At 38.9% G+C, this 27,512-nt stretch overlaps 1 protein-coding gene across 1 annotated transcript in view; it reads right to left on the reverse strand.

Moving 5' to 3' along the window:
• The window catches only part of SPOCK1 (SPARC (osteonectin), cwcv and kazal like domains proteoglycan 1), a 323,597-nt gene that overhangs the window by 130,661 nt on the left and 165,424 nt on the right, over positions 1–27,512 (reverse strand). The window contains exon 4 of the mRNA XM_050905361.1: positions 2,491–2,593. Coding sequence (XP_050761318.1) covers positions 2,491–2,593 — 103 coding nt within the window. The remainder of the gene's footprint in view (positions 1–2,490; positions 2,594–27,512) is intronic.

A 27,512-nucleotide genomic window follows, 5' to 3' on the forward strand; every position in this document is an offset into this window, starting at 1 on the left:
GTTACAGGATGAGTTAGCCACCACGGAGCCAGGGTCGGAGTACAAGTAAAATAACAAGTTTCCTTTTAACTCAATTTTATACACTGTTATTGTATTCCTGCAGTGGTTTAAAAAGTGTGCATTCCAGCACAAAGGAAATGAAACAGCAATGGCATTGCATTGTCGCTGCTTATTTCAAAGTTAGCTACACTATGCCTGGAAAAATACAGTTTCCTCATGCTGCAACTCTTCAGTGGGTCAGTTAATCAGGTGATGCAAATTGGCGTAGCTCTGTCTGGAAGCCTCAGCAATAACGCGAGACGTTGCTCTCCTGATTACTTTTTGCTGAGCCTACATGCTTTGTAAAGCGACTACAGCAAGTTGATAATGATGCATAAAATAGAAAATCCTTCTGAGCACACCCAAAAGCACTGTGGATGTGCAAAGCAATCACAATGGTGCTGTGTTATTTGATGGTTCTTACTACACACGCACCCACACTAATATATTCAGGCTTTGACTGGTTTTAAATAGGTGCAACTCCACCTCTTGTAATGCATTTACTCCTGATTAACACAGCCTTAAATATGACTGGAGTCAGACGTACAGCAGTATTCAGGTCAGGCACAGAAAAAAGAACAGAATGTTGTGGGACTAAAGACGAAAATCTTTAGTGGTGTCACTCCACTGATTCAAATCAGCAGAGAATTTGGCCTAGTTACTTTCCTCATTGACACGTCCACCCTCTGAGGCAAGGGTAGCCGGCTATTTTGAGAATAAAAACACTTTGGGGACATATGTGCCACTATCACACATCAGCAGTAGTTCTTTCAGCATTACAAAACTTGCTGGAAATTGTTAGGAGAATTTTCAAAGTAAGTTTTCAATACTTTTCTATTCATCTCCATAGTCACAGTGCTACTCAAAGGTTAGCTGAAATAGCTGCAGGCAGTGGAGGAATCAGAGAGAGATCACATGAAACACAGCCTGGCTTCTGGAAAAAAAGGATATTCAGCTCCTCCCCTATACCATTACTCTGTACCATTTTGACCACTTTTGGGACATTAAATACTGGAAATAACTCAGAAAGCATTTGGCTCAACATCTATGTCTATATATCATAAGGACTACTATATAATGCAAGTGCTTTAAATCCATCCTAACTAGAAAATGTAAGCTACATAATGCCAAAAATGTCATTAGAATGTAAGCACTGCACATAGCCATATTCCTGACATCCTGCCAGGGTTCATTCCATATTGAAAACCAAAGATTAAACATACTGCCTCATGCACATTACACCATTAGCTTTGTATTATAAATCAAAGAGAGGTTTTTTTAACTGGATTAGCTTCCTCAGCCAGGTAGCAGTGACATATGATGAGATGCAGTACTAGCACATGGGAATCAGATCATCCTGAATTTAGTTTGGCTTAAACAGTTGTGGAACTACAATCACAGCTGATAATGACATTTAGGGACCTGAGTTGTTACAGGCAAATTTTTGCTTCCCTACTAGATAGGGAAAGAAATTGGAGACCAGTCCCCAGATTTATCACTCAAATATAATGAAAGCAAGACAACATATTTTTCTTAAAGTACAGACCAACCATTCAGAGTTGCCCATTACAGCAGTACAAGTTTTATTCGACACCTGTTGGCAAGTGGAGGGGCTTATTTCTTCAGTTTTATTCTGGGTCTTGACTCAGAGAGACTCTGGAGATACTCCAGACCAGTTTCCTTACTGGTTTTACTTGTTCTGCTTCCAAAATAGGGCAATGTTAGTTTGTTTTCTCTAAATTTGTTTATAAATTTCTTCACTCTTGATTGTTCGTAGTGTATTTCAACCTATGCTCAGTAGGCTTTTCTTTGTTTATTCATAGCTTCTCTCAGTGAAGTTCTGTGGTCTAATTTGAACATCTTGGCCAAAGCTTTTAACATATTAGCTATTTCATTTGCTCTTAATTCAGTCATTCAACAATCAGATCTGGAGCTTTCTGTAATTATGTGACTCCCCAGGGAGACGCTCCACAAAGTTCCACCAACATTTTTCAGTTCTTTGCCAAATTTAAGCAGACGTTTGATATATTTAAAAAAAAAAAAAAATCTTTATTGATCTCTTTTTAATTGATTCTAATTAAGTTACTGGAACTGTAGAAGTCTCTAACAAAATGTTTTCATATTCCAGGTTTTCAGATTTTAAAATACGCATAGTTACTGCTCTCTGGGAGGAGAAAACCACTCCCAGAACTAGGAGAGCATTCTGCACTCCACACTACATGGTGCACCTTGTTTCAGTTCACCTTTTTGGAATAGCCTCAGTTATAAATAATAGGACTACTGTTTGTTTTTGGAAAGAAATGCAAATTAAACCTTAAAGGAATGTTTTAAAATTATGGTTTTTAATGTTCATTTTGGAGTTTTCTCATTTTACTTCTTCTCATCATAGTGGATGTCTATGAAGACACAAAAACCTCAAACAACGTAAAGTTTCCTTACCTGTGTACCAGCTGCTTGCGGCTTACACAAATAGCAGTTTCATAGTCATGAGTGACACACACTTTACGTGGGCTGCACTTCACCTTCAAACATGGATCTTTGGATGGATCAAGGGCTATAAAAAACCAGACATATTAAGAAAGAAAGTGAGAAATGCATATAAAGTTATCTCATGGTTGACAGATGACAACTGGTTAGAATGAACACTCCCACATCTGAGTGAATAAATACTTTGCCATTTTATAGTATGTGCCATTGTTTTCAGACTGCATGTTAAATAAAGATGTTTAAGTAGAAAGATAGATGGAGAGCTTAAACACTCTGAATATTGAACAGTGATCTGGGTCTAACTTGGCATTCACATTAATAGTAGACATGACACTTTAGGATGAAGTTCTGGTATAATAATCTGTATCATGCTGTTTATTTCATAGAACAGTTATGGTGGAATAAAATACACTCACAAGTAACAAAATGACTAGTATTTTAGAAGCTATCTAATAACTGACATATTGCAGAGTGCTAATAAATTTAATTTCACAGATACTGTATAACAGGTCTATTATTTTGTAGAAATTATTTTTAAATTTTACAGATAAGCATCTTCTGTACTTAAAACGTTTGAGTTGAACAGCAGTAATAACAATAAAATAATCTTGGGCTTTTACAGAACAATTTACATGACCAGCAGTGCTGTCAGAAGTGGGGTTAGAGAGCATGATGAGTTGCTATCTCAGAGCAAATATGCCCAAGCTGTTGTCCCTGCTGATGCTCCCCAGGGAAAGTTCGTCCTCTAAAGTCAGTCCTTACGCTCTTTGTTCTCCTTCTGACACTATCCAATGTTCCCCCTCTTGGTGGTAGCATCCCTGCTTTGGTCTGAGGCTGTGGTTCCCCAAGGAGCGATCACTGCTGCTTCGCCCTTCTCTCCAGCAGCCTAACAGGAGCCTAACAGGACCAGGGGACAGACAGGGACACATAGCCCAGAAAGGTATCTTCTGTACTGCAGCCAGCCCCAGGATGAATAATACAGTGGTCGATCTTTCTCTCAACAATTCTTAAGTTGCTGGAGAAAAGGACATGGTGGCAGTAAAGGGAGCTTCTCTCCCTCTGATGCGATGGATGATTTGAGGTACTGCAGCTAGTCAGGAGTCTGGAAAACGTGCAGAAGCGACATGCAATCCTGCATTGGAAAGTGCACGGTACGAGGGTTTACCCTCAGGTACCCTCTTTACAGTTTTGATCAGGAAAGATCCCATGAACCTTCCTCCTGAACATATCCATTTACCAATCCTCTCATTAAAATCTGCCTCTCTATAACAGTGTACTGCAAGGCAGCACAATAGTGGACTCGAAGGAGTAAATAATGCTGTACCCTAATGACGACGCAAATGGACTTAAAGGCCTGCAGACAGAAAGTAAGCACCAAAATTGGCATTTAGCATGGACACAAGGATTAACATACATGTGCACATGCGCGCGCACACACACACACACCCTGCTTATCTGAAAAGGGCACTCAGAGACTGAAATGGCACAGCGATGCACTGCCAGTATTCTAACAGGAGGCTCCTGCAAAGATCCTCATTTAGCTTGCGATGAACCGTTTTCCCCAGATGCAACAAACACACTCAGAAAGGAGCAGTGAGAGTCTGAAGAGCCCCTTCATTTTTTTTCTGTATACACAAAAATGTCTCCTAACACTAAATGAAGAAATTAGCACATGGCATATTACATCAGGTTTTACTAGAACTGCACATACCTTTCCCCTCTCCTCAAATAAATGAAGCTATTAAGCATGTATCAGAGGCCTGATGTAGTAAAATTAGGTTTTGGTTTGGAATCATCCTGTTTAGCACCCAAAGTGAGCGAGAGGGGCTGATCTCAGCGGAGGCAGGAGCTGCTCCTTCACAGAGGCAAGAAGATGCTGGTGCATTGGGCACTGGCGCAGGCGCCGGAGCAGCCTCCTGGTCCCTACAGAAGCTCAGCAGAGGCAGACAGTATTTGCTGTCCCGCCAGCGTGCAAGCCTGTCTGCTCCTGCCAAGTTTCTATAGACTGCTTCCTTAAATGAGTGGTGATTTGGTAATCTTTGAAACAAAAAAAAAGAGGAGTGATATAGTGCTGTGCTGGATACCACTCCAGTTAAAGCACTGATCCCACCTGGGAAAATCTTTTATAAATACTTTTCTGCAATCAAGTCCCATTTGAAAGGATATCTATCTAAATTCATTCTCTTACAAAAGGATGCTTTTAAAGATCAGCAATAAGATGTATCTGCCAGGATGAATTACAAATATTCAAAAAATGGTTATGTGAATACTTCAGAAGAAGGGAAGTCACAGCCATACAGAGAAATTTCACCTTTGTTTAAGAAGTGATTTTTAGATAAGCTTTTTTTGGACATTATTTTGCCATGGATTTGACTTTCTGTTCCTCTTCAATGTGTCCTCAAATCCCATTTTACCTCTCCCCTCCCTCCCCACATAATGGGCCACTCTTGGAAATGGGCAACTCTTCGTTTCATTTTTGGGACTGTATAAAGCTCTTATTGCACATTATGATAACTGAGTTTCCCACTTTTACTGAATGATCAGAGAAACTTTTAAAGGATACTATTTGAAGTACAAGAAGTTTCAGTTTGCTATGTACCAAATTTCTTTATACGACAGCAAATGTACTTCCAACAAGCAGAGGATTCTTCTGTTTTCCTGCAGTGCTGAAGTGCTGCAGCTGTGCTGTGTTGGTTTAAACAGCCATAGCTACAAGCTCTTACCACATTAACACCCATTACACATTTGTGATGGGCAATTGAGCTTCACTAGTGTGTATGTATTTAGTGGAAGCCTTTGGTGCAAGACACGGGAAATCGTAAAAACAAAACAGAAGCGTTAAAAGCTTTTTCTTTTAAAGCCATTAAAACTGATAGAAAAGGTGAAGTGAGCAAGGAAGGAGAAAAGGCCATCTGTTTCCTGCACCATAAACAACAAGGCATCAACATCCAATGAGTTGCCATTAGGAGAATATATAGGCAGCCTTTGAGGGGCCAGGGTCTTTCCCACTGAAAAGACCAAAGGCTGAAAAGGCTCTTCAGGGGTGTTTTCCTGCTCCCTTTTGGTGTCTTCTCTAAGTCAGACTCACAGGCACATGAGAAGTAGCCCATCTGCTGCTCTTTACATTCCCAGAACACAGCGGGTGAGATATACATTCTTAATCCTCTTACTTCGCTCTCACTGGAGACTGAGTTAAAGACTGAGGCAGATATTTGACAGGGATTGAAATGGCAAGCCACAATTTCCTTACCTATCTGTCTACCTAGATATTCTTAAACTGCAAAACAGAGTGAGATACCCTCCTTCTGCAAAGCCTTTAATAAGTAAGCACCACTTGGAGCGTGAAGGGTCACCAGATCATAGGTTCAGTGGGCTGCTGGAATTCAAAGGTCATATCCACACACACAAAAATTTAATGACCAGAACTTTTGCTCGCTTGCAGCCGGCCTCGCTCTTTTACCGGAGCACATGCATGTTGTCTGCTTTTGCTGGTGACACATCCTTGATGCAAAACGCTACATCAACACAAACCATTGTGCAAACTGACTAGGAGCCCAGGGCTAATAGCTGCCAACATTGCTGGGCTGCTGGAGAGCACTCTTTGGCAGTGTGCTCATAGTTTTCTACCAGCCACAGCCTGTGTAAGTAGGGATGTGGGTTTAGCCTTGAAAGTCAATACTAGCTTGGCATGAATAAAAGAAGCAAGTTTTATGCCCACATGGTCTATGTGACATCATGTACAGTTTCAATACTCAGTATTTTTTCATAGTAAAATTTACTCTAACTGAAGAATTATATCCACTTCAGGAACTCCTTAGGTCTTCTAAGGCAATAGAAATGCATGCACTTCTGAGGTATGTATGTTCTGAAATAGCATCACACACTACATTATTGTTAAAAGAAACACAACTTTCAAATATTTTGCAATTAAAAAATTGTCTGTTAAAAAAAATAATATTTTTGAATGGTTGTTGAATGGTCATCAGTTTGAAGCAAAGGAATGGGAAAAGATGTGGCTGGAAATCCCGGTCACTATTTCCTTTTAAATCAGGCCTCAACTTCTCTCTACCTCAGTGTCTTGCTTCTAAAATCTGAAAAGACTAATAGTGCTGACAATAATAATAATAAATAAAGCTTTTCCCCACGTCTGTGTTGGATGAATTATTTCATTCATGGTGGAAAAGCTCATGAACATCCTTAAATGGAAGACGCTATAGAAGCATCATTTATTATTCATTACAAGCAGCCCTTACATACAGTTCAAAACAGTAGAAGGAAGTTTATTAAATACAAGCAAAACTGTGGGCTTTGTCAGAAGACAGCAGAAAACCCCACGATGTGGACTGTTATTTCTTGAGATTTTTTTCCACTTACGCAGAATGCATGATCCATATGAACATAAAGGGTCAAAATAGGGATTTATCTGTCTGCAAAGTTCCTTAACATGCTAAATAAGTTTGGAAGGTTGTTCTACTGCTAAGCAACACAAGCCCTAAGGAGAGCTCATAATAAGAAACAATTTCTGAAATATGCTAATCAAAGATCATGCTTTGTTAATCAGATTTCTACATGACTAGGAGCAGATGCTCATCATCTGCAGAAGAAAAGACCCTTGGGAATAAGATGAAACATAACAACCATATTTGTCATCACAGTTCTTTTTGTCCTAAAGCAATGAGTATGAAATCTTTGAAAACGAAGAGCCAAAAGTACAAATAAATAAATGAAAGTGGGAAGAGGAGTGAGAAAAAAAATTGAAGTGTTTTATTATAAAGATGTTATTTTATCAGCTTGAAATGAAAACTACAGCCATCCCTTTTCTATGTCAAAGAGTCTGCACATAGTTACTCAGGTCTGTCCGCACAGTAATAACAAAAATACCTCAAGCCTGGCTTTAATATGTGAACATTTTTCCACTTTTTCTTTAGACTGAGGCTGAAGGTGAAATTGATACGGTTAGTTAACGTGACCTGACAGTGGCTGAGGACTGGTCCAAAATTTTTGGAGGAGATACGTGTCCAGCCAGTATTGGAATTAAAGGTTTCACATGAACATAAATTCTTTGATGAAAACCCACTTCAGTCACCCTGCCTATCTTTTTGTGAGTCCAGGCTTCATAGTTTCCTGTCCTGAGCTTTTCCCTTGTTGTTCAGATCCCTGCACACTTGGTCTCCAAGGGAAGCATCCATCCCAGGAGACAGCTGGCTGAAATACAGGGAAATACAGTACTGCACATCTCTCAGTATAATAATTTTCAGAAGTTTTGTATCCTGGGAAAATTTAGAATTTCTGGCTTTTTATCTTGGCTCAAAAGTCTTACTCTTCCTCACTTAACACCTGGATGTTTCTGCCGCCGACATTTGTTTTCTGGCCAGCTGTCCTGGTACTCTGAGCTGCGAAGTCTCTTCCTGGCTGGCAGAGCACAAGTGAAGAAGTGTTTAGATGGGCTAAAGCTTCTGCTTCATTGGCCACAACGTTTTTGTAGGAAAACTGTACTCTATAGGTCAGCTGATTGCACTGCAAAGGGGAAAGGCTTCCATATGTACGTGGTGACCCAAAACCTGTGCTAGGCCCATTTATACAAAATAGAGGTGTAGAATGAGAATTCCTGTCATTAAGAGACAAAAGACTTGCATTCCTTTTTTTGGACAAGCTTTTATTATGCATAGCAACCTAAGTTCCCTCTTAAAACTATAAATCTTCTGCGGTTATCTCATAGACACCAGAATAATGGGTAAACAATGAACACCAGGGATTGTATCAGACCATTAACAACCTCTTAATGTTACGCTGACATCTCTTTCCAATACCGAAAGGATTACAAACACCAATTGCATCCCAAATCCCTTTTCCTCCCAGCTCCACAAAGCAGGCCAGGGAACGTTCTCTTATGAACTGTACACACTTTCCTCTCCCCTCCCTGTACCATTCCCCAGAGGCTGTGAGTTTGCAATATAAATCAGTGTTGGACAAAGACCTAACAACAGTGTTTGAGATACTTTTCTATTACATTTCATTGTTTTATATATTACCACTATAAAAGAAGACTTATGACTTGCAGGAAACTCCTGAGTTCAGACAATGGCAGTACAGGGAGAAGTTGCTCTGTAAGACTGTAGCTCTGTATGCTGCAGCTGTGGGTCACTGTGTTAATCACAACAGAGTAAATTTATTTTTCACACATTTGACTTTAAGAGGGTGATAACAAATAAATACTTTCAACGTCTTGCAGCAATGGATGTGTAATCCTGCAGAAACTGTACAACTAGTTCATAGCAAGATTTATGAGCTTGATTATGTTTTTATGACCATTCGTTTGGGGGAAGAGAGTAATTTCAAACTCATAGCTGTTTAGTGGAGCTGAAACAAACTATACAATCAAAAAGAAACGGCATTATGTAAATATTGGGTTTTTTGTTTTGAAAATTGCCTGACAATAAGTACTATGATCACTCAATGACAAAAATACTTCTGCATAATGAAATGTCAAGAGCAGTTGCTTTTACGCAATCCCCTTGGAACTGTTCTGACTATATGAGAAAAGAAGAACATCTGTTGAGAAAGGTATGATGAACTGGAAAATGGGACCTGCTGTCTTCGATGCAGAGATCCTAGTGCATATTTTAAGACAAAAGAGATTGATAAAAAACCAAAGCCTCTCAATTAAATGATGCATTACATTATAGGTGTGCATTTCAATATTATTATGTATTACTTGATTCCAGCAATACTCCACAAGCAAGCACGAGAAGGAAAGCACAGCTCCCGGCTGTACAGGCCAGCAGCTAGGGCACGGGAACGCGAAAGCTGCGAACACAAGCGGGTCTGGGCAGGTAGGGGCGGAAGGCTGACTGCTCGCCTGGCTTCCTCCCCACTCAGCATGAAGATCAAATGGCAGCTCATGTCAAACTTCAGATCTAAGATGTAACGTTTCAAATCAGCGTCTTGTCTCCACTTACAGCACGGTGACAGTCAAAGAGAAAGTGTGATCAAAGCAGCTAAGTAGTGACTTGGAGGAATTTTACTATATACTTCTATGAAAACTGTCGTATAGCAAACGTGTAAGAAGCCATGCAGCCAGCTTAAACATGTATTAATAAAAATCTCTACAAACTTTGCCCTTGATTTTTACTAGGAAAAGGGTATGTTTTCAACACATGATGGTTAACACATGATGGCGAAAACCAGTTTTGGTTTTAACATTTCAGTTGTTCAAAGTAAACCACAGACTTCCCCCCAGAATTAGAGCTTCTGCTCAGCTTTAAAGTAGATGATGAATTTATGCTTTTTTTTTTTTCTTAAGGTGAACATGGCCATACATATTAACTTAAAGAGCACTCAGGTGAATGTTGCTCTGCTTCTCTGTGAAAACATGATAGTTTTCAATGCTCCAGTGGTAAACTCCAACCGATCCATGTGCTGAGGTTAGACTGTCAGTGGAGCTTAATCCAAGTGCAATGGGACTACCCCATCACCCGAGTATGAACAAGACACCCAAGCAAGCCTGTGATGGACTTCCAGGCTTTTATAGCCATTCAGGAGGTTTCTGCCTATACCCTTTCCCCAGATTTTCTTATTTTACAGGTTGGTAAGTGGCCACATTGAGTGGCTAAGACTATGTTGTTTATTGGAGCTGAGTGTAACATTTCTTCTCAGAGCTGGTATTGTTAATAATTCTGGTTTTAAAAAATGTTATTTAATAACAGATTACACCCCCCCCCCCCCGTCAATTGCAAATAATTACCAATGGTTCTTATTCTGCTTGTGCAAATCTTGGCATAAATCATTCTGCTTCATTAGGGAGAAAATTGGTGTTAGCCCTCCCCCAAAGTCTAGGGGAGAACATGTTTTCGATTAACAAGCTCAGATATTTAAGTCTCTCTTTCTCTCTCGCATGCTCCCTCTCTGCATAATTACTCAGAGCAATTTGCATACAGAAATCAGTTCAGCTGAAAATTAATTACCGTAGGCCTGAATGTTTCAAACATGTATGTGAATTATTTTCAGTAAATGGAATTTCTCAAGGCAGTTAAACAGTAACATCTCAAACTGTCAGCATTTATTCCATCACTGCGTAGTATTTTTGTATAGTTTTGTTTTGGAATACTCTAACATTTGAGTGGCTGAAGACGTTGGTACAGTGTACAGAAACAGCTATTTTAATTTTTACAGGCACTTTCAAAAATAATTTCTTATAACTGACATATAATTGCTTTTGACATTGCTGAGGGCCATCCAAGGCAAAAGATGCTTCAAAGGACTCTACAGATTTCCCTTCTGAAGCAAAGGATAAGAACCAGAGCATTTAAATGAATTTCCTTGACAAATATACAGAAATCTGATGCAGTGAACATAAGTGAAGAAAAGAAAAAAAAAAATAGGACTGTAAAATAGGAAACGTGCTTCCATTGGTGTATGTGATAATCAGTCACAACCATCAAGGCAGGTATTTGGCTAGCAACTAGTAAAGAGACATGTACAAGACCGAAGTTGATTTGCTAAAGAGTCATTAAAGAGAAGCTCGTGGTTTGATTTCTGACAATGAATCGTTATGATTTGTATCTCAATGTACTGCAAATGTATCTCAAATACTTCCCTACACTGGGGCAGGTTTTAAATATTTCATATACTTAGGTATGTTTAGCTGATACATTTATCTTTTTAACACTTGCTTCTGAATCTGAAAAAACAAACATCCACCGGAAAAAAGCAGCTGTCAAATACAGCTAGGTACTTGCTTTGGTTTTCGGCTAGCACCAGGTGCATTGCACAAACAACTCTCCTGCCTGCAAGGCAAAGGTTCAACCAACATGCAAGTACAGAGCACTCACATCGGTTCAATAAAGTATGATCTGGCACCAGTGCCATAATGCTTCTCTAAAGTCCCAGCACTTCCACTATGTGACAATTTGTGCTTCTACGTGTCATACCCGAGGGTGTGTTTCTGCATATCCCGGTAAGCTGAAGGCAAAACAGACCTAAAAACCTCACAGACAGAAGACATTGGTCAGATGTTCCATTCAATTATTAATTCCAGGAAGTAGCGAGGGTACAAAAATAACCCCGTTCTCCGGGACTCACAGGGCTTTGGCGTATGTTTAATGACAGCAGCTCTACAGTTTCTGTTTTAGAGTCGCAAAAACCCCTGGGGTGATCCAGCTTCAAGCTTCCTGGGATGGAAGTGGAGAGCTTCAAAAGATTGCTCTAATCTTTAGTTGGTGGAACATGAGAAAATGAAGAAACCTCTGCTTCTGCCTTGCAGGGAGGACCCAGTTCTGCAGTATCTGTCTTAACAGATCCTCAGCACAGGAGCAGAGCTGAAAACATGACTGTTTCCTTCGGTCAGCCTCAGCTCTCTGCTTGCTTTTCAAAGGTACCCTGTAACAACGCAGTCAAGCGCCTCTAACCCCAGGCATCCTGATACTCACTCCAAACGATCTCCACCCTACCAGCTTTTCACTGCTCTGCCAAAGCAGGCACAGCTCTTTCTGCAGGAGAGCCATTCCTGCTACCTCCCGCCCACCCCCTGGGTGCCCCCAAGCCCAGCCATACCTCTTCTGGAACGAAATACGCTCCCTCAGACTTTCAAGCTCAATTTTCTAGCAAATGAGTGTGAGGAAAAGAGAAAGAAAGCACTTGGATCTCCACACGGGTAGAACTGGCTAGCTGATAACATCTTGTGAAAAGACCGTAAGTCAGGTTTTAGTTTTGTAAGAAGCTGAGGCTGCATTTTCCATCTCTGTGATTGAACGTGGGTCTTGTGATACTGGCTGATTCCCTTAAATCTCCAGATCCTACTACCAGAACAGAACTTTGTTTTTCTCTCCAAAAGCCAGTAAGATCTTATTCTCATTGCTGCTGGGGAAATACTGAAAGTACAAAGATTTTAAAAAATCAAAGCCATACAAAAGACTCCAACTCATTATTAAAAGTATATTTAAGATAACTTTGAGATTTCTGAATGCTTGGACTTGACAATCCTATGGTAATTTTGAAATGCTGGATATAATTTTTCCTGTGAACTGACCTAGACTATTTCTGCTTTCTGTTACACTGGAGTGAATTATCATTTATTCAGTGGGATTTCATTTAATACAAATGCTCCAAGACCAATGAAAATGAAAATGCTTTTGCTCCAAGGCTAATGAAAACAAAACAGGTTATACCTTCTTCAGAAAATAATATTTTAAATTATTCATGCATAATTAAAGATACACCTTTCCCACTTCAGATGAATACAAACATATATTTTCATTTGCTTGGAGAGAAGTTGCATTGTATGTTATGAAACCCTTCCGTAATACTTCTGAAGCTGTTGTAACTTATACTTTAACTGAAGCAATAATATAATGGGAAAAAAATTACTGCGATTTAATTCAGATAGCTAGTTCGTGAGATACTGAACCCTTTTCCAACTTTGATTAAAAACTATAATGAAATGTAATACTGTGAACTATAAGTAGAAAAAAATAAAATTGAAACAATATAGAACTCTTCTGTAGTTTTTATAGAGAAAAATCTCTTACCAATCAAATTTTATTATTCTTCAATAGATATTTTATGTCATGAAATCTCATTTGAAGACATGAATAACAAACATAACTTTTAATGCTTATTTTTTAGAGGTAATGCAGAGGCAAAAGTGCATCACTTATTACTGATTCCATCAGCAAATAGTAAAAAATAAGGACCAAATGACTGTTTTTACGAATCAGTATTTCAGTATGTATAATTACAATTCTTTTCTAACACAGCAGTGTAGAGAGCTAGGCAAGCAATAAAAATTCTGGATATGAATTCTCTGAAAGGCTGACGAGTTTGCTCTATTTGTTGACAGACTGAATGTCAATGTTGTTACAGTTACAGCAATTCCCAGCCAGGCACCCTGCGTATCTCTACATACTCGTATTTAAATGTTAAACTAGATAAGACATTCAGCCCTAGAAATGAGAAAACCTCTACTTTTTCCATTAAGTTCCTTTGCTTATTTGCTAGGATAAATGAAACAGAATTTGGCTCCAAACATTATCAGCTATTGAGTATAAAATACAGGAGCCCATTTTATGCTTAATTAATAAGGTACAATTCCAGTAGCTAAAGGGGGCCTGCAAGAAAGCCGGAGAGGGACTTTTTACAAGGCCATGTAGTGATAGGACGAGGGGTAATGGCTTTAAACTGAAGGAGGGTAGATTTAGAGTAGATGTAAGGGAGAAGTTCTTCACTGTGAGGGTGGTGAGGCACTGGAACAGGTTGCCCAGAGAGGTTGTGGCTGCCCCCTCCCTGGAAGTGTTCAAGGCCAGGCTGGATGGGGCTTTGAGCAACCTGATCCAGTGGAAGGTGTCCCTGCCCATGGCGGGGGGGTTGGAACTAGATGACCTTTAAGGTCCCTTCCAACCCAAACCATTCTATGAGTCTATGACTCTATGACTATAGCATTCTTTGAAACACTATGCCGTGGAAGAATTACCAATTTTACACTTGTTGTTAGCATTCTCAGCATCTTAGGGCATGGGCAGCGGCTGTCCTAGTCAATGGGGCAGGAAGGAAAGGACACCCTTACGTTGTCTTCTTGTTCTATCATTGCCTTTTTTGTGACTTGGGATAAATGAGTTAGTCACTCTATGCCTCCCTCTTTTCTTCAGCATTTAAAATGGGGATAGTAATACTTACTGTCTAGAAATCACCCTGGGACTCTTGGAAGGCATCACAGAACACAAGCAAAGGGCCCCTGTGAATGACTTGTAATGATTTCAAAACAGCTAAATTCTGCAGAACTAAGAACCGTTTCATGTTCATTTATGGCAGTCTGATTGTCTCCATGGAAACATGGGCAAAACACTTCATTTTCTACATCAACAGAGGAAGATTTGTTTCCATATAACATTAGTTTTAGTGTGCACTGAGCAAAACAAACACAAAAATAAAAGACTTTTCAAAGACTGATTTCATTATGAAAAGATAGCAGTTTCAGTCCTATCACATGAAAGCAGTTCCTGTCAACCTGATACCACAGTGGAAAACTTTGCAAGATGGGCAGCATTCTGCAGAACACCTCTGGATTAGGGATGAAACAGAAAAATCACAGATTTGTAACTTTACAGGTAAAGAATTTATTGTCAGAAGAAACCACTAGAATTATAAAGTTATAGGGATTGTAGCCATGAGACATGACCAAAAAACCCCCCACAGAATGAGTGCTGCCACTACTACACATGGCTTGTACATAATCTAGAAATCTGTACAACACGAAACACATCAAAAGTGTAAATTGGCTGGGGGCTGGCTAGCTTAACAGCTTGTTGCCTAATGTAATTTTCATTGCTTTTGAGAGGAATTACCTAAGCAGGAAAAGATGAAGCTCCTCTATGGATAATCAATTAGTCATATAAAAGATATCTGGAAGAGGCTTAAATGGGAAATAAATGAAAGGACAAACACCTGTCCTGCCTGGTTCTAAAGTATAGTAAATATAAATGCAGTGAAGAGAATTCCTTCTTCTAGCATGAGTTTAACAGAAACAAGTGCTATGAAAATCAGTGAATATGTGATACCATTCCTCACTCCACAGCGCAAGAGAGAATCTCTAATGTGAAACAAATAAAGATGAAAATTCATAAACTACAAAATCATTTTGTAAAAATTAACTCCACTCTGCTGGAATTGACCCGCAATTGCTGGAATTGTGCCAAAGGCAGAAATTTTGAGACTGGGAGTTTCTAAACAGCAGGAGATTGGTGACTTTTCTGCACAGAATGAAATGAAAGGGTAAGATAAGCAGCTAACCTCAGAAGTGGAAAAAGCAGATTGTCAAATGGGCTGGAAGACAGAAAGTGGTCACAAGGAAGAGCATTAGCATTGCAATTTAGAAGCGTCTAGTGGTATGATAGCAATGAAAATATGAAGTTATAGGACTTGTACGGCCCTGCAGAACATACATACAGAAGGAAAAAAACCCAACATTGGATTCTTTCTACAGGGTTTTTTCTTGCTACACTTTATTTGCTACAGAAGCGTGGAAACTGATGATCAACTTTTAATTCACACAGCCTACAGTTCCTTTCTTGGTTTTGAGACCTCAAAATTAATTTTTAACAACAAAAGATCACCTCTACAGAGCTGCTGCTAAATCAACACACTTTGCAGTTGTCTTTTTATAGTTCTCTGGCAAATGCTAAAATTCTAGTCTCATTAATGAGTTCCAGGGCATCTTGATATGTCTTTTGATAAGTGATTGATAATAATTTTTAAACACACAAAAATAACGTTCAGAAGGCTTTAAATAGATTCACAGTTTAATTAAAATGCTTTATGTTTCTCAAAAAATTGTACATTGATGAAGATATCATCTGACAGAGAAGAAATGCTATTTCTCTTGCCAATACTTAGCTAAAATAACTCTGAAAGAAGATCCCTTATGAAGAATTAAAGTTTGAACAGTTTCTTGTGGATACTTGAGTAACTGTCTGGAATAACTAAAATGCTGTTTTGTCCTTTTCCCACAGAGAAAGAGCCGAGGCTGCCTCAGGCAATACAACAGCAAATTCTGTAACTTTGCACTCAGCATGGTAGCTAAAATCCACTTCTACAACAGAGGAACAACTGTTCATAAGAGAACTTCTTGATTTCTGGAACACCTAGGCAAGAAATGCCTTGAAAAAGAGTAAGCGTCCTGAGTTATGAAGTAAGACTGAATTATTCAGGGTTCCTGATGTACTTGTTACTTTTTATTAGAACAATGATAAAACATAGCGTTCTAATAAAAAGGAGCCATGTGTATCAGTAATGCTGAATAATTCAAACACAAAGTAACAATGGAATTGGAAACTGGGCTTTACTCTCTTTCAGGGAATATATGTTATGCTTCCAGAGTCTGATCTATCTCTAGGCATATCTGGAGGCATTGCCCCAAATTTGAGACAAGAATAATGTGAAGAGCAAGAAACAGCATTACAGTGCTTTGGAGATAGGAGATGGGAAAGAGGGAGGACAGTAGCAGGAACTACTACTATAATTCTAAATGAATTAACTTCATTCAGTTTTGATCTGAAAAGATGTAAATGTTACCTGTAACTGCTATCCCCTTCTAGACTTCACCGTTCCCAGTGAATACGGAAAACCCAGGAGGATAAGCAGCAGATCTCAGATTGGAGGGAATACCAAATAATGCCAGATGTTTTTCCAATTTCAAGCAAGATCTTCGTTGAAAAATGACAGTCAGAAGATAGAAACAGTATAACTGTGACCTTAATATTAAGGAGAAAAAAATATTTCCATTTATATAAATGTGCTTTGATGTTAAGGGAACAGAAATTGTATTTCAGCATGATTTATCCATCCCACCGCTTCTTCTGCGGAATATATCCCTATTTGCTTTTAATCAGTACATTGACCTTTTAATAAGGGTGCATCACTACAAAAAGGTGTTGTCTACTGCAAGAAGAGGGTGGAGCAAGCTGTATAGTAAGATGGACTGACAATGAGGGAGTATCTCTGCTCCTTTCTGATTCCTCCTCCCTCCCCTGTGGGGTTTGCAATACCCCCCTGTGTTACTTGGGCTGACAATGAACTGGAAAATGAGTTTAGCTCGATTTTACCACAGTCAAACATTGAATCTCTGTTCAGAGAAAATGTGTTTGTCTGACAGGATGACTGAATTCACATTTATAATTTGGGCAAGATCATTTTCCCAGCTGATTTCATAGTACTTTCCAGGATATAGTCGCTGCCAGAAAACCTAACTCAAAATTTTCATCCACTCTAAGTCATGTCAGAGCAAAGACTGTAGACAACCTGAATATGCTAGGTGTGCAGGAGAGAAAAAACTAACCAAGAGCTTCATGTTCTGCATTCTGACCCTTTTTCAACACTTTGGATATTAAAGTAACTTTCTTTACTGAGATATAGAGGTGTGGAACAGCTGTACAAACCAGTAAACCTAAGCAGCAGTTAAGTTATAGTCCAATCAACTGTATCACAAGCCTTGGAAAGAAACACCGTCACACCAGCTTCTACTGTTGCCACAGAGGCAGTCTTAGCATTCAGTACTGTTAAGTTCATCAACAACAGAGTAAAAATGTAATTCTGCCCATAATGCTTGAGAGCCATTATGTTATAAATCACAGTTTGGAAGCAGGGAGCCAGCGTTTCAGTTCAGGGTATTTAATTCAGCTACTTACAGAATCGTCCCTTGCTCTTTCATACACAATACATATGCATACAAAAAAAGTGAAGACATTAAAAAACATAATTAAAAGAAATATCAGTATTTTAATGTATTATTTCATGTGCATGTCTGGTATAAATGAGCTATGACGATATATCACAAGAACTCAGATTAAACTACAGCAACAGCCTTTGTACTAATGTGCAAGACCTAATGAGGGAATTCCTTTCTCTCTTTCTCACACAGTATCAATTTCATGCCCTATAGGTTTTTAAATGGCCCACAAATCTTCGTGATTTGTTTCTTTCTCTAAAGGAAGACTACCATATCAGGTCTTTTAATGCGAGCTGAACAGTCAATAACAGTCAAGATATTTATTAGGCATAATAGGCTCCTTAAACATGGAAGAATCTATATGGGACACAGCCATTAGTATGTGTGTAGCCTGTACTACTGGCTCTCGGTATTTGCTGAAGGTGGACGGTGGTACACCGGCATTAATACATATATAGGGTTTTTTTAAGGGCTTGGCAAACACTTCAGAACAGTAGGTGTCAAAGTGCCAATGTCATTGTTTCAGAAGAAACATCCTTCTTTCCTCCTTTCAGTGGATTGTCTCAGTAGCTCCTCCTTGAAGTTTTCTATCAAGCTAATTAATTCAGCAGTCTCTCAGGCTGCACGATGATTTGAAACTCAGCATGTTCTGCTACTGGTAATTTGTTAGCGTGTCTAAATTTCACATAACTTAACTACATTTTCAGGTGGATTTCTGGATCATTTGTTTTTATAATGAAACAGGACAAAGCCAAAAGGCCACAGCTAGAAGGGCTTTACTGACCCTTGTTATTTACTTGCAGCCTGAGAAAACAAACAAATGAAGAGGAAGCTTGGCATGCTCATGACTACAAATACAGAAGAGTGATGTATATTTTTTACTGGCAGTGGACTGTCATGTTTTTGTAGTAATATAAAATGATCACATAGTCTCTCTTTTCTGTGAGTAACCTCAAATAAGTTTTTCATCATGCTTAAAATCCCAGCGCGTTACAGCTGGAGTGCTGATCCTGTACCATGCTGTTTATCTACAACTTCCTCTGATGGCATTAACTGGCAGCCTTAAAAATTGCCATAGAAATGTCAACATCCATGAAGAGCCGTTACCTGTATGGGAAGTACTAAGTGCCTGTACCAGAGAATGCACAAATTTAAAAATGGCCATATTTTAACAGATACTTATCTTTTAATGATGAAACACTGGGTATTATGATAGACCAGCAGAAGCTTTGGTTTCTTTGGGATCAGGATTCCACTTTCTGCTTTTAAATAGGCTTTGTTAAATGATTCATAAGATAGAACCAATAGGAAGGTAGGGACGCTCAAGGCTTATCTAAACAGCGGCTTTGGTCACTTGGAGGATTAAAATACTTCTACTGTACTGCTGACACATTTGAGAAAAAAATGCACAAACTAAAAAGAAACAAATGGAAATACAACAACAGTAGACATAAACATTCTTGCCACCATGGAAAAGCTGATAGCTTGGCAATACCTATTACTGCTTACACTATGTCCTAGAAGAGAAAATGGAAGCCAAACATTAGGGACAGTTTGGGTCAATGACCCTATCTCTGCATACTGTAATGGTTCCAATATCTTTGTCGTTCATGCTTGATAGAGCTATCAGAAAGAGGAGACCAGAATAGCTAGAATCTTTCATTCTTACCCATTACAGCAGTTCTCATGTAATGAATAATTCACATCTACATTATTTGCTTGAACTGCTGGATGCTGGGACTCACAACCAGATAATTAGCTAATAAAGAATAGTGGATTTGTTGCATGCTTCACTTACCAGTTTCTCCAAATTAATGTAAAGATGACAATGTGCATTCATACAGAACATATACACAAGCAATGCAGGAAGAAGAAATCTTAAAAGCATCATGTAACTACTAACATCTAGATAATGCACGTAGCTTCAAAGTGATGTTAAAATTTGTCCAAGACTACAGTCGTACATGTGGATTTGCCACATAACACATACCATTATACTGCCTGAAATGACCCAAATCTTTCTGCAGCTGAAATCAGAGATGGAGAAATCCACAACTGATCACACCGTCTTTCAGAATGGAAGCTTTTGGCCCTCCCCAAGAAGATGACCAACTGGAAGCCACTTTATTAGATTAGATTACACATTTAATTAGAGTTACATTATCCAGCAACATTTAAAAGCTTCTAGACTCCTTTTACTGTTTCTTTGAGATTAACTGTGTCTATTATCAACTATCCTAGGTCATACCTTAAGAATACGCAAATGCACAACACAGGCTCAGATTTAGTGGGAACAGATAGAAAGTCCTTCGGGGACTATTGCTGCCCATTAATGACATCTCAAGCTGTGCCCACACTCCCATGTCTAGTTGCTTCCTCTCCAGCACCATGAATTTTCCAAATCCAGCATAAAAAATAAATTGTAATATTTGTCATTTTATTAGAAAAGCAAGAGTGCAGTCAGTATTTTGGTAACATTTGAAAGAAGTATTCAAGACATAATTTGTACATCACAGAAAGGGAAGGAATAGGGCATGAGGCCATCTGTCTTCTGACTGAAACTGATACCGGTTTTAATGGAGTTACACTGGGGATCTGGCTTAAGCGGGCTGGCAAGAGAAGGAAACAAATGTGGAACAGTTAATGAAGCAGAATGTGAGTGAGCATCAACCAGTGTGATAGCCTCTGATGACTCTGAAATAAAGATATGTGCTCTTCTTGTAGGAATTACAGGCTCCTGAGGCAAATCTTTACCAGAGAACACCTACTTGAACAGCCCCCAGGGAATACTTAATGTTATGTGAAGAACAGAAGGCTCCATGTATTGGTAACTGTGCATCTTTCAGTGAAAAAAAACAAACCTAAAAAATATCAATCAACTAATGCTCTTGGAAATGCATAAGAGAGAGAGAAGTACTAAGAGACAGAAGTACCAGAGATTCTTCTCGAGTGTTGCGTCTTCTGTGGGCCCACTGACCCCATCAGTATCTCTAGCACATACATTACTTGACAGCTTGCAAATGCAACTGAAGTACTGCAGAAATGCTGTATTTCAGCATGCCAGTATGTTTTGGTACTTTAATCACAGGCTGTCTACTTGCTGACATAAAATAATCCTAATCTTCCCCACTAAAGTCTTGCCCAGCTCTCATTTGCTAATTCAGCTTGCAGCCAGTGTTTATCTCTAGGCTACACCCTCATCTTTGAGGAAAGACTTGCTCATCTCACTTGAAATGACTCAGAGGATTCAATATCCAGTTAACGTTCTGAAAATCTCATTGTTCCATAATTTTGCCAGTTGGAGTGAGTACGTATAAATTTACTTACCAACATGATCTTCTTTTGTTATAACTTGACATCTTATCTCATCAGCACTGCCCTGAAATATTGACCTGGGAAACTACGCTGATGTTTAATTGCGGGGGGGTGGGGGTGGGGGGTGGAATTTCATTAATTAGCCACCTCCCAAATTACTCTGCCAAGAGGGAACAAGTATAACTGATATTACATTTCCTAGACGAGTCTGCAAACAGCACAAGGGCAAGAACTAGCATCTACAGCCCGATATGATCTTAACTCTCAGACTGCAGGATAACAATTAAATTCTGGTGTAACTAAATACCTCAATCCAGTGAAATCTCTAAGCCGCAGTACCTCTTACTAGTCACTGAGAAATCAAAAGACTCATCTGTCCACTACCCAGATGAAAAGAAGTGTAAGTTGTCCTTGCTGCTCCCTGACAACTGAATGAATCCTTTTGCACTGTACGAGACTACAAGCAGCACACTATCCTTTATGCTGTTTCAGCTGAGGGCTGGTAAGTTTTAGCTGCAAACAGTAACTTAAAATGGATTAACCAGGTATCTGAAGATCATGTGAACATATCCAGAGATTTCTATTCAGCTCAAGTGATAGGATCTTGAATCTGCAGAAGAACCAGAATTTTATTTTGGTACCATATGTATAAAACAGCACTGACAAGCCTTTCTTCTTAGCCTTGAATTTATTATTCTGAAAATTGATCAAATGTATCAAAACCATTTGGTCAACTGCACGCACCACTGAAAATCCATGTGATCCAGATCAACAGGTTGCCTAGAAAATTAGGAGGAAACAAAAGGAATAAGCTGCATTTACTGATGGGATATCCATTACAGTATGCATAGAAGAGACACTGATAAAGTAGAAGGGAGCGATGGTGATGTCAACCAGAAGGCAGAACTCCAGTTAGAGGATGTGGTCCCACCAGCTCTTGGGAAAGGAGCATGGGCTTGGTGAGGCATTACAAAACTGGATTTGCAAAGCAGGCATCAAACATAGAAGGCATGGTATCATGGCATAGATTTTAGCTGTGGCAGGTAAAGCCAGCTTGCTATTTTGAGAGCCCTTGAATTCATTATGTTCCTACCTGTAGTCTAGTCAATGAATACGCATTTAATCATCTTGATGTACAGCATAAAGAATGATTTCCCTCATTAATACAAATTGAACTTTCAGTTCCAAGCAACTCAGATTATAAAAGGCTGTAAGAATGTGTAGCTAGCCCTGCCCAATTACTCAGGATATACCCCTAATTAACATTCTTGTGGTCAGTTTTCTAATTTTATATGTTTCAGAATTTTGCATTTCAAATGTAACATGGTGTTTAGAATATTCACTAGCTAAAAAACTGGAAAAATATATTGATCAGATATCCTTATTTTAAGTATTAGCTTGTAAGCAATACGCTATTGCTGTAATGTCCTGGTGAAATACACAGATGACACCAACTACTATATATTCCTGTGTATCATTGAAGCTTATATTTAAAAAAACCAAAAGAGCAAGCTTGGATTCTATGGCATTGCACTTGCCTGTGATAGTGATACAAGAGGAAGTTTCATCTCAGCAGCTTCCCTTGCCTACAGTGTCCTGTTTTTAGCTCTCCATGATGTATGAGTTCTATATATGAAAATATGGTACTGGGCAGCAATTGCAAGATGCCAGAATTTGGCATTCAAGGTTCTAAACTATTACAGTGATGATATATGTCATTAAAAGGTAATAAATACCAAGGACAGTATTTTAAGTGATGATGAACACATGCTGATTTTACCGCAAAACTGGGACCAATTAACTATATGTCCCATTCAAACTCTTATTCAAGGTGGCTGGCTGAACACCTGCTTCGAGAAATCTGTTGTATGGAAAGGTATTACGCACAGCTTTTCTGTGCAGGGGCTGCTAATGGTGATGGGAACTGCCATTTCAATAACGCACTTTCAAACTAAAGCATTTTTTCTAATAGCTGAGGCAATTTGAAGTGCTTGGTGTTTATTTCATGTAAGGAAATGCAATCCCTTAATACATTCTGTTCCACATTTCCTTACAGCCTATATAATTCAAAGGGACAAAATACAAAAGTGTAAGATTCTCCATTTAAGAGACCAAAGTGAGAAATGAAAACATTTATATCACTTAAATCTGACTCACTCAAACTTCCATTTAAGTTTAAAAAAATGTAAAATTCTCCAGTGGTTGACAACTACCAGTTGGGAAATTACGTTGATGTAGAAATGTCAAGACATAAACATATCAGGTGGGAAACCATCTCATTTAAGATTAGATTCCCACACTGTAGGCATCTAAAACCTAACTACTCCTCTGACTTGTTTTTTGACAGCTATCTGAATATGAGATGAATTGCACCCCAGAGTATCTATTTGCCTGTACCAATGAGAAACAGAATCCAGACAATCAGATCCATAGCAACAGACACCTAAATGTAGACAGATGAATCCCTGCTGCTGTGATGATGCACCCTACTGATATTGCAATAATGCATAGGGGAAAAAATGAGACAACTTTGGCTGGCTCCTACATTACTGAGGTAATGCTATTAAAAATACTTAATTACTAACAATGCTACCACGAAAAAAAGTTCAACTAGAGGGAGTCTCACACAATTTACTTGTGAAGAATCCACAAATTCTGTCCTTCAGCCATTTGACTTGGGCAATTTTTAAAGTGGTTTCCTTAGATGGGGAGAAAGAGAGGGGTATGTTGTCTTCAATTACTCATCCAAAAAGTTCCAAAAGCACTTACGCTTTGAATTTAGTCAGCAAACACATCAACAGGTACCGTAATTACTTATTAAAGAAGCAGTATGCTTAGCCCTGTACTTGACATCTAAGGACCTGTCCCTGCATATCTTTTGAGTATGGAGGTTTAAAAGCCTGGTAAGCAGTATTATGGATTCCCTGTTTAGACTATGTACGTTACAGTGACTTTCTTAACCTGAGCTTTTATACTTCAGTTATCTATCAGAGCTGCTAGCTTGTTCTGACAGATACAGCCTAACATTATTAGCACCTTAGGAAGATTTTAAATTTCTTTAGTAATCCTTCAAGAACCTTATAAAATTGCGGTAGCTGCACTTTAGCCTGTGGGAAATTGGAAGCAAGAGGTTTATCAGTCTTAGGGGAGGAAATATGGAGAATAAAAGGCAGAGCTAGACAGAGAATTCTAGTATCTCTGGCTGCCAGTTCTGTGCCAGTTCACTGAAATGTGCTTCTCTGTCATCATGAATTAGCCAAATTGTATGCTGCACTCTGTATTTGCAGAAGTTGGAAGCTTCTGGATGCAACTGCACATGAGAAAGACCTCAGTCCCTAGGAGAGTGGCCTCTTCTGGCTATTTGAAGGACTGGTATTGATAGGATTACAGAGAGGATTATTTTATTTGTGCTGTAGACAAGAAAAATCTCTGTATATTCACAGAAATGTGAATAGAGCCCTGAATATGACATAGTAAATCTTAGAGGAGATGCAGGCTACAATCCTCATCTCAGAGCTCCCTGCTGATCTATTGCAGAGATGTACTGTGAAGCAATTTCAGAGCATACTACGTCTTGCACTGCCAGCCAAGTGATGAGTAGTATAGTGCCTGCCAGACTGCACTGGGGCTTGGGAGAAAAAAAGGCAGGACATGAAAATTTCCTGCAACTGCGAAGTTTGGTGAATTTGGGGAGAATTTCCCACCCACACGCAGAACTCAAAAAAGGAGAGAGATGACTTACATCCACACTACATTCCCTACAAGAAACAAGTCAAAGAGCCAGTATCAACAGGTGGAAGAATTAGAATTAATAGGCAAACTAGAATTCACATGGCATTAATAAATCATAGAGAGGTTTGAATACAATTAGCTTAATGGACATCAGCTACAGGAAGCAATGGAAAGTGAATTGTGTCGCTGAAGCCATAAAAAGGCAATTTATACTCTTAGAAGTACTGTGATTGCACATGTATTTTCTATTTGGGGTGATCAATACACTTCACAAATAGAAGTAGCAAACTTGGGAAAAAATCTTTTCCAGATCTCAATCTAAAATCAAATTCCAAACTTCCTTCTCCCTCTGTCATGAAATGCTGGGTTTTTTAGGTAATGATCCCTTTGAAGTGTGCTAGACAGAGAAATATGCCTTCCAACAACTACTCTTGAAGTCAGAATTGGATCAGAAGATCTAAGACTGGCAGAAGCATCGCCATATCCCCATACCTAGTGGCAGGCTTTATCCCCAAGAACACCTCCTCAATATAAAAGTTCATTATTTGTTGGTTATTTCAATTTTAGATAGAAAAAAAACAGTAAGAAAGATTCCATAATGCTCTGAAAGCTGACAGTATAAATATTCATTCTTTCTCCTGTTGTCTTTTTATTTATGCACTTGTTTCACATACAAAGAGTTTTTAATGGCATGAACAGTCCCCTTTGGGAAAACAAACGGTCTAAGCAAAATGCAAAATGACTTTTAGTTTGTTATACTAATAGCAACAAAAATGTGATTACTGCTGAAGGAGATCTGTGTCCCTCCAAATCCTTCTGATATTTATGCAAATACTCAAAAGGGCTGTGTTTTTCCCTCTGTGGAGGAAATCTTTCATACCACAGTGTAAAAGTAGAGTCTATATTCCCACTGAGTAGGTTAAAGAGCTTGTCAAGTACAGTGTTAAAGCAGGGGCATCTCAAGGAACAGAGCATACACAAAAGGCAGATGGATGCAATTCGAAGGCCACTTGAAAATTCCCAAAGCAGCAAGGGCCACATATATATTTATTTCCCTAGGCATAGGCTAGAAGAGAACTGTACCAGGGCTGCCTGATGTGCCCATGGAAAATATCAATCAGCATGAGGAACACCAGGATTTTGCTATGGAGGGATTTGTGGCCACCCCAAGTGACATGTATTTTGGGAGATGCTTAGTACTTCTGGACCTTGTACTGCCTCAACTCCTTTGCCAAACCTTCCTACAGATTTATGGAGAACGAAGCAATACGGCTTGCCATAAAGCAGTTTCACACTCTCTGTGTTAAGTTCCCTGCTGCTTTATTTGGCTTACCAGGCACTGTTCTCCTGTCTCTTTCCCTGCACTGCTGTATAGTTCCATTACATCTCCACAGTAATCTATAACAATTGAGTCTGAAGTGAGGCTATTAAGAAAAGACAAAAGCATCTTGCTTCAGAACTCTTTATAAATGAAAAACATATTCCTAATTTCATATTGGTATTTCATTTATTTTAGGCTTATGAAGGGCTCTTATTCTCTAATCATACAAATGGATAATATATTTCCGTTTCCATTAAGCTTCTGATGTCAAATTTTTCTTCAGTATTGGGGTAATGGAATTTCTTATTATTTTCTCATATGTTCTACTGAGGATATTTGGTCTTTATTTGCAGATAAATAGAACAATAAGTGAGGAGATAATAATAGTTTGTACAGAGAAAAAGTCTGCCTAACTATGAGGTTGTCTCTCTAAGTATTCTGCATTCTACCAAAGTAAACCTTGAAAGGTTGTAATTGAAAGCCACTACACCCCTGACAAGCTCTACACTGATAAAAAGGGCACGATAATTAATCACTTCCCTTATTAGAAAGATATGATTCTTCACAATGATTAAAAATGACTACAAGAGCTGATAACCTGTTAACTCCTCAGGAAGGCAGCTTTGTGAATGTAAGAGACAATAACTGCAAGTTATGTCAGCAACAGAATACAGATGAACTGCAAGGGAAATGGTAAGGGCAGTGTTAGCATCAGGGAAGAGATTATTCAAATACAATGTACTCTAAAACCACCTTCTGCTGCATTAAAGGAACACACTATTAGCATATGTGATTAGCTGGAAAGAAAATCTCAACAGAAAGCTCAGGCTGAACCCTTTCCTAATTTTGTCTTTCCAATATAATCACATTTTTTATTCTTTAAACAATGGACCCACAGGGCTTACTTCTGGACTATTATCTGCTTAATTACTGGTATCTTTGGTTTCAAGATACACCGCAGTTTCCTCCTCATCACCTTCTACCTTATCTCTATGAACCAGGTTATGCACAGGACCCAAGCAAAATACAAGACATCTGAAAATGACCAGCTACCTTGAAACTCTATATAAAGCAAAAACATCTTCAGCAACATTTAAAAAAAACAAAAAACAAAAACCAAACAGAGAGCATTTTGCTACCTCAAATGAAAACAACAGAATTTTGCTGTGACCTGGTGATACCTGTTCTGGTGGGTCGTGACTGGTACAGAAATCCTGGGTTGTTAAACACTAAACAATTACTTTTAAGTCATTCTTCCCTTCTCTTGATGACACAATAGATAAGAGGAAAGAGGCTGAAGAGACTAGGGTGCAGAGTTCGTTTGGGGGACATAGAGGCAGCACATACGTTTAAATTTATGATGAAGCTCGATACCATCCCAAGCACAATCACGAAGTCTGC

This window comes from Gymnogyps californianus, chromosome 14 (assembly GCF_018139145.2).
Source record: "Gymnogyps californianus isolate 813 chromosome 14, ASM1813914v2, whole genome shotgun sequence".
Classification (NCBI taxonomy): domain Eukaryota; kingdom Metazoa; phylum Chordata; class Aves; order Accipitriformes; family Cathartidae; genus Gymnogyps; species Gymnogyps californianus.